Source organism: Pyxicephalus adspersus, chromosome 1 (assembly GCF_032062135.1).
Source record: "Pyxicephalus adspersus chromosome 1, UCB_Pads_2.0, whole genome shotgun sequence".
Lineage (NCBI taxonomy): Eukaryota > Metazoa > Chordata > Amphibia > Anura > Pyxicephalidae > Pyxicephalus > Pyxicephalus adspersus.
The window spans coordinates 97,261,125-97,268,852 of NC_092858.1; the positions used below are offsets into that span (position 1 = coordinate 97,261,125).

Below are 7,728 nucleotides of genomic sequence, written 5' to 3' on the forward strand. Positions count from 1 at the left end.
GTCAGCTATTGCTAACTGGGCCTGGAGAACATTCCCAACCTGATACCTGCAAGAGATTACACTGCAGTGTCAGGGCATTTGAGCCACAATGTGTGTGTTTTATTCTAATTTGTCAGGGCAAAAAATTATTAAGAAACAAAGAAATGGGGAGGGGGGGGGAGGGGTCGAGTCTTTTTAAGTTTGTAAGCTTTAAAAAAAATAAAGGGAAAATGTAACAAAAAACATCTATTAAACTTGTCTTTACCCTAAGCACACTTTTCCTTAACTAAATGACACAGCTCACGGCAAGAGCAATAATATAAAATAGGACTTTATGTGTTAAAATGCAATATGTGCAGTCAATATGTGACCTTCTAGACAAAATATTTAAATACACGAAAAAATCATTTGTTACAAAAAAAAAAAAACACAAATCCCCAGTTTAAACAAAACGAACATTTTATTATTTTAGACAAAAAAATATTCAATGAGACATTTGAATCCAATGATCACCTACAGGCTTCACTTTTGAACAGTACAGGCTTCACTTATAACATGGCAGAAGGTATATGAACATAAGCTTTAGTTCTTAGAATGCAAGTTATGAAAGGAAGAAATCCGTCATGCTGGAACAGGCTTGGTTCTGGATTGGATACGCCTCCTCCTTGGTAATAACCCTGCGGCTTTCTGCTTTTGTACTTCTGCGTACACCTATGAAAACAGGGTAAAAATTGAGAAACTATCAAGGATAAATGCATTTCATGTAAAATTTAAATATAACTTGTCTTTCATAAAACAAAATACATGAACTATAAGAATTTATTGGAAGCAGCCATTCTTGCACATAGCACATACTAGTCCCAAAGTTAAAGTTGAACTTTAGTTAAAAAAACAAAATATTGCGAGCAGGGATGTTCTTTATTGCAGAAGGGACAGACCTAATCTGGTGACTAGCGAGCAATTTATATATCTCAAAGCAAATCTGACCTTCTCATTCACCTGGTATCTTTTTTAAGATTTAGTTATATAACATTGCTTTAACCCTAATGTACATATACAACGAAATATGAAGCTGGCAATGCACAACAGACAGTGATATTGCATAAGATGATAATCAGGTCGGCAGCACAGTTTCCCTGAAACACTAATACAAAGCCATAGCAGTAAAATAATTCTGCATCAAAAGACATTTGCTGTCATTACCAACAGCTTTGAAGTACAATCCAACACCTTCATGGACTTTCCAAAACAGGCTGATGAACAATTCACAATTTTTGTGAAACTTTAAAGCAACAGTAAAACATACCTTGAGGCAAAAAGCTTTCTTTGCCTGCCATCTCTTGGTTGCACGTCTGTAGTACTCTGGAGGGAAGGTGTATTCAATGCCCAACTGTTTGCATACATTCTCAAACGCGTTGTAATCAGTTAGCCGCAGGATTTTTAACATCTTTTTGCGACGATCTATGGTCAATAACATCCTTCTCTTGTTTGCCTTGTCCTAGTTTATGAAATAAAAAACTAGGATGAAAAGACCTTTAGTCTGTTCATTCGCTTTACTGATATGTAATCTTCTCTTTATAGCCAACACTGGGAAAGGTGCTAATACGCATAGGCATTGGGCTATGTTATGACTGTCAGGAATAATCACATTATTGATCAGTATTTCTTATCCAGGATTCTCTGAAACCTTAGGCTTCCTCCAAAGGTTGCTAGGGGTGCCATGAGCCCTGACAAATGTTTGCACCTCAGGTCAGTTTAACAAATACCTGTTTTGGCTATCTGTAAAAGTAACATTCTTTCCAATGGCCAGAAATGTCAAAGACATTCTCCCTAATGATCACCATGCCAATGTAATATGAGCTGCAGATATTGTAATTACAGAAGTAGTTTCCTAAAAACCTGGACATTATTTCAGGGGTTCCCTCATTTTAAAAAAAAAGTTATAGATAATATAAATCAGACAGAAAATCCTTATACTCTGTATTTATAGTGCATGACAGGGAGGTAAAAGTATTTTTTTTCATTGATCTCAAGTAAGGTTATCATTACAAAAAAATTAAAGTCTATGTGATATGGGCACAAGATAAATTGTTATAAGGAGCAGAAACTGTTCAGTCAGTGTTTAAGTCACACTACAAATCTCAAACTTTAGAGAATTTAAGGATTTTTTGTTTTTATTAACCCTTCATGGCATGATCTGGTTGATTAACACATTCCACTGGCATATGCAAAGGGAGAAACAAATTCATCCATCTGATAGCAGTGGCTGTAAGTTTCAAAAAAATTGTTCCCCAAGGAAGATATTTTAATTTGTTATTTGGACCAAAACAGGAAAATTTCAGGTGTGGAAGGAAATGTTCTGTATGCAGGAGATAATAAACTGGCAAATAAAACAACATTTTGGCTCCAACTGCAGATATGATCCATGTAATATACTCTTCTTTGAGGGGGGAGATGTGTCCTATCTTTGTAGTTGAAAAATAGGTCTAATGCACAGCATATAACGAAAAGTGAAAATAACATTGCACATAGTGTTGAGAGAGCTGTAAATATAATTTGTTATATTTGGTGACAACATTTAATTTATATTTTACCTACAGGTCCTACAAACCATACCTTTACAGACACATTTTGAGACATGGTTAGCCATTATCCAGGACACAATACTCTTCTATGCTCACCTTTGGATGCTTTTGAATGTGCTCCTTGTAGTTCTGGATTCTAGCTGTCATAATGGCAACTGCAATAATAATACATTTTATTAGTATTTATAAGCTCTTACTTCCATTAAACCAAAACTTGTATTTCAGTTTTCAATGCATGCTGAGTGAATGATACACCGCCAAATGCTTTCTTTTGGTAACTTTAGTAGTAAGATCTCCACAGGTTTTGTTATCCTTCTCAGGTAGGCGAGAGCAACCAAATATAAATCCAAGGTTGGTAGAAAAAGTCATGGAATGGAGATCTAAAAACTTCAGTTGCCAAGAAATTTAAACTGCATGGTAAGGATTAGGTCCACCATGTCCTTCATGTGAGCTGCCACAGGTAGGCCCCTTTCATACCTGTGGTGAAAAACAAATGTTGAACATACCTGGGTGCATAGCAAACTGCACCCGGGAGTGACAAACCATATGGCAGGCATCTCAAATGCATAAGCTTGCGGCTTGCAATTGTGGCTGTGGTTCTTTTAAAAGCAACTTGATGATTTCAGGAACCGTGCCACATTCCACCGCAGCCACAAGCAGAAAAAAGTTCCCAGATGATCCCATTTACTTGAATAAAAGCTGTTAGGACCGAGGATGAGCCACGGGTCTGAAATGGTCCTTAAAAGGAAAAGCATTCTTGCTGTTTTGATGCACCAACACATCATAGTCTGTTAAGCAGCTTTAGACATGAGACGGGTAAAGAATCACTGACAAATAGTTGTGCAACTCATACATAGAATTCTACTACTTAGGAACAGAAAAAACGGATAATCCACATAATGCAAAGCTGTCCACGGCTGAGGAAATCAGCTTTAACTTAGCACGTCATTGCACAACACTAATTACAATACAAAATTATACAGGTATGACTTACAAATCATGAATGACACAAGAACTATATACAACATTAACGTGTGACAGCAAATATAAAACAAGTTACCCAATAGGCTTCCTTTTTTAGTTTACTATGATAGCAGATGTGTAGGTCCTACAGGACACATTAAAACATTAAATTACAAGCTGGTTTCTCTGAACTGTGCAACCTACAGTAACTCATTGTAGGTTCCTTCTCTGAGGCTATGGTAAAGGCTTCAGAAAATGGGCAGAACCACATGACATGGATGACATTTTGATGGGCAAGGTGAAGAAGACTTGTCTACAGCGTGGAGACTGGCACTTCTATTAGTCACAGGTGAACAGAAGGCTCCAAACACTAAAAGCAGGCCATACAGTGTGTTTAGAATATTTATAGAAGGAACAGGCCACACTTTCCTCTCCACTCCAAGAATGGGGGAAAGATGATTCCAATGTAGTCAACAAAAGGTAATAGGCTAAATTGAAACATTAAAACTGCTCAAAGGATGGGATTTGTAAATGTAGCAATAAATGGGAAGATCTGAGTGCATTGCACGGTGTACTGCAAATGTGACAGCTGCTCCTAATTTGTACTAAGCTAAATTCAGAACATACAGCAAAATAAACAGTCAGTATTGTTCATACAATATGATTTCAGTAAAGAACAAGTTCAAATAAGGAAAACTGCATAATCCAATTATGTCCATCAACATCTTTCTCCCAAAACAGATCTCAGAACTTACTTTGGAATTCTTTCGACGATTCATCATCAGGACTTTTTCTCACTTTATCTGCGAGCTGCTGGATTTTAATTTTGAGCTTGTCAGACTAAAAGAAATAAAAAGGCACAGATGAAGAAGTCTTATACAGTGAGAACAAATAGAAAGATGTCTACCTGCTGACAGCATGGCAGGAGAAGCTCTACTCTCCCTAGAACAGAGAACAGACTGCAATAAACACTTGATGGGGAGGGGATCAGTTTTTTTCTTTGGCATGCAGTTAAAAGTTTTTAGAAATATGGCTTCAAATTCTGTTAGATGCAACTGTAATGGCATCCTGTTTGCTAATAGCTTTATAAAAATCAGCTCCTTGTGAAAGTAGTTAAAAGTATATATAAAAAAATTAGAATATAATAAAATATTTACTCAATAAACTACACACTGTACATTTGTTTTTTAGTTTAAATAGTAGCTGCTTGCAATTCAGAGCCAACACCTCTTTCTCCTACATGGTTGGGGTCCCTACATTCAAATGAGACAAATAAAAGACAAATAGAAGAAAACTGCATTTGTTCTGCCTTTTTGAAGCAGGGTTTATAGCCAGTACATAGGCATAAAAGACTGAGCACTGACTTCACTTTTCTGACCTTTAGAAATACTACTCTCTTACGAAAAAGATGAGTTGTACAAAAGCTTATGATAATGCTGATTGCAAACAATTATAAAATGGTAATAAATGACAATCTAATCTAAATACAACAAATGCAAAAAAAGATGCAGCGGCACTCAAATGGATACTGACCTGAGCTGCCATATCTAATGACAATATCCTTTTCACAAGATCATTAACCCTAGAAGGAAAAAAAAGAAAAAAAACCCTCCTTAATGCAATGATAAAGGAACTTTACGTAATATACTGCAGGCATAGCACAGATGTACCCTTAGATATGGCATCACTAGGATGCTCTACAATTTCTTCTTTGTAATACACTCAGTACCTCTGCAAGCATTGTGGCTGAATAGTCACCTCCCCAGCCTGAGAGAGTGTGCATTATACCTGTATACACTGGAAGCCTATGTAGGCTTGTGCTGGATCAGGATGGTGGGAAAGAAAGTTGCACAAAGCACAGATCAGCACCAAGTGTAAGAATTTGTGCAGATTTAACTGCTATGAACTACAAAAGGTATTGGGGTAGCAGTAATAATGCTGTGTATATTACATAAGCCAACATCTATTCACATAACATCCTTACTTACTCTTCCACTTTTTGCACTCCATCGTACTCCATTTTAAGCATTGTGGGTGGCAAATCATCCAACTGGCTACTAATTCCTGAAGAATAAAAACACACATAATAATAATAAAGTGTGACCTTGTCAGTATTGTCACCTTCTGGTATAAAGGTTTGTGAGAAGTAGTTAATCCACTGGACCTATTCTGCTATGTTGTGACATTTCTGCACTCGTCTAAATAACTTATGCTGAGGCTCACTAACAAAGCTTGGATGAGAATCAAACAGTCTTCAACATTACATAACAAATCCCATGGCACATGGTCAACACACTACTACACAAGCCATGACTGGGACAAATGACACAATTTGCAACATGTGGTATAGAATAATGTAAACAAACTGATGCTGATCCTTCATACAAGTGACACTACAACATGTTTTGTGTGTCTTAAAAAAAACCTGAATTTTGCCTGCACATATTTCACCAGGATAATTAGGAACCCCCAGTAAACCCACCGACCTGTCTATAAAACACTACAATTGTGATTGTAGCCCTCAAGGGAGGAGAGAAATAGCAGAATAATAATCTTAGCAATAAATTGACAAATTATACTTTATATTGTTTCTTCCACAATACTGACCTTCTCTTGATGCCTTAGCATATGTCCTGGCAATCTGAACAAGACTTGCACCTGAAAAACAAGATGGAGTATATTAGGTGTTTAAGACCAATTTTATAGGGAAGCAGAGACAGTAATAGTGACATATGACTATGGTAGGGACGTTAAATTGTGAGACAGCTAGTGACATGACTATGGGCTTTAAAAAATTCTACATAATATGTTGGAATATATAAATACAAATAAATAAAAATATATCTTTTGGCTGACATGGGAACTGCAGTCACCTCCTATGTGCTAAAGGTCACCTTGCTTCAGGTCATGGAATATTGCTGCTGTATAAATACAAATAAAATAAATAAGACTGTGAATATGTCACAATATGTTTCCATAAAATGCCCCCTATAAAGGGAAAAGATTTTTTCCCAAATGCAACTATTCAGACAAAGATTCCACGATATAAAGACTTCCAATCATCCCCAAACAAAATCCTGATCTTCTATAGCACCAGAATATAAACAGCTGAGCTATCATATACATTTATTTATATTACTGGAATACCAAATATTCAACAAATTATTTTCCTTTTCACTCCTGATGACATGACACCCAGGGATAGAGAAGACTGGGATAAAGGATTTTCCCCCTATTATCTCCTGCAGCCGTGGATGTAATGTCATCTCAGCAGAATGGTCTGAAGGTTCTGCTTATATTGAAAGGTCAGGAAGGTCCTAAGCAGAAGACATATGAGGTAATACAACATTTTTCATTTACTAGGAGTGGACAGGAAGAAAACTTTCCATTTATCTTAAAGTGTATCCATGCCCATCAATTTTTTTTTAGTTTTAGATAGAAGGTTAGATCCCCAGTCAGGTTTTAACGCTCCAACAGATAAGGAAAAGTTAGAGATTTCCCCTCACTTCCTGTCCTGGGGATTACCTTTTACCAGTCAGGAAGTGAAGAAATATCTCCAATAGAGAATTACAGCTGTCAAATGCAGTTATGAAGAAGCAGCCAGCAATATTATATTCCCCTGTAGCAGCAGTGCGGGGATCTTATAAAGCCATCAGAAGCCAGCATTGGTATAACAGCCATTATTAGCACTCCGCCATCAATGTCACAGGTTGAGAAGGACACGAGGCTGGCCCCCACATACTTGCTGCAGGAAGGCTTCCGTTCTCTCCTATCCATGGCTGACACCTGACAATGTGCCGTCCTGATGAAAGGAAGCCGCCCCGGACAGCACAGCCGAGGACCCCACACACCGCTCTCCTCACACCCAACATTCTGACAATCTCGCCGATCATAAGGGAGCAGACATCTTGTCCAGGCTCTAACAATCGAGTGCAAACATCGCGTCAAGTGTCTACCAATCAACTGCAGACATCGTGTCCAGGCACTAGCAATCGAATACAGACATCGTGCCTTGGTTCTACCAATCGGGTCCAGACATCGTGTCTGTTTGAGTTCAACAAACTCTCAGCCGCCCACCAGAGGTCAGTAATGAGCCACGCTGGCAATCGCTTTAAAAGCCTGACATTTCCCCTCCTTTTTATATGTAATCATTGTTAATAAAGGTTTTGACATTTTATCCAGGAATAACTGGTACAAATGT

At 37.5% G+C, this 7,728-nt stretch overlaps 1 protein-coding gene across 1 annotated transcript; it reads right to left on the minus strand.

The window, feature by feature from the left end:
• Nucleotides 1-420: 420 nt before the first annotated feature.
• Nucleotides 421-7,522, minus strand: MRPS15 (mitochondrial ribosomal protein S15). Its single transcript, XM_072419821.1, has 8 exons — nt 7,270-7,522; nt 6,135-6,185; nt 5,516-5,591; nt 5,061-5,109; nt 4,283-4,367; nt 2,661-2,719; nt 1,286-1,477; nt 421-690 (listed from the first exon to the last, which is right to left on the minus strand). Exons 1-8 carry the CDS (start codon nt 7,418-7,420, stop codon nt 601-603), a joined length of 753 nt encoding a protein of 250 aa, XP_072275922.1. The 5' UTR covers nt 7,421-7,522; the 3' UTR covers nt 421-600.
• Between the last annotated feature and the right edge of the window lie 206 nt (nt 7,523-7,728).

Coding starts and splice junctions, on each gene's coding strand:
- MRPS15 (XM_072419821.1), bottom strand. CDS start 7,420: ATGATCGGCGAGATTGTCAGAATGTTGGGTGTGAGGAGAGCGGTGTGT. Junction 5,110..5,515: donor GGAGTGCAAAAAGTGGAAGA/GTAAGTAAGGAT, acceptor TTTTCCTTCTAG/GGTTAATGATCTTGTGAAAA. Junction 4,368..5,060: donor CATTAGATATGGCAGCTCAG/GTCAGTATCCAT, acceptor TATTTCTTTTAG/TCTGACAAGCTCAAAATTAA.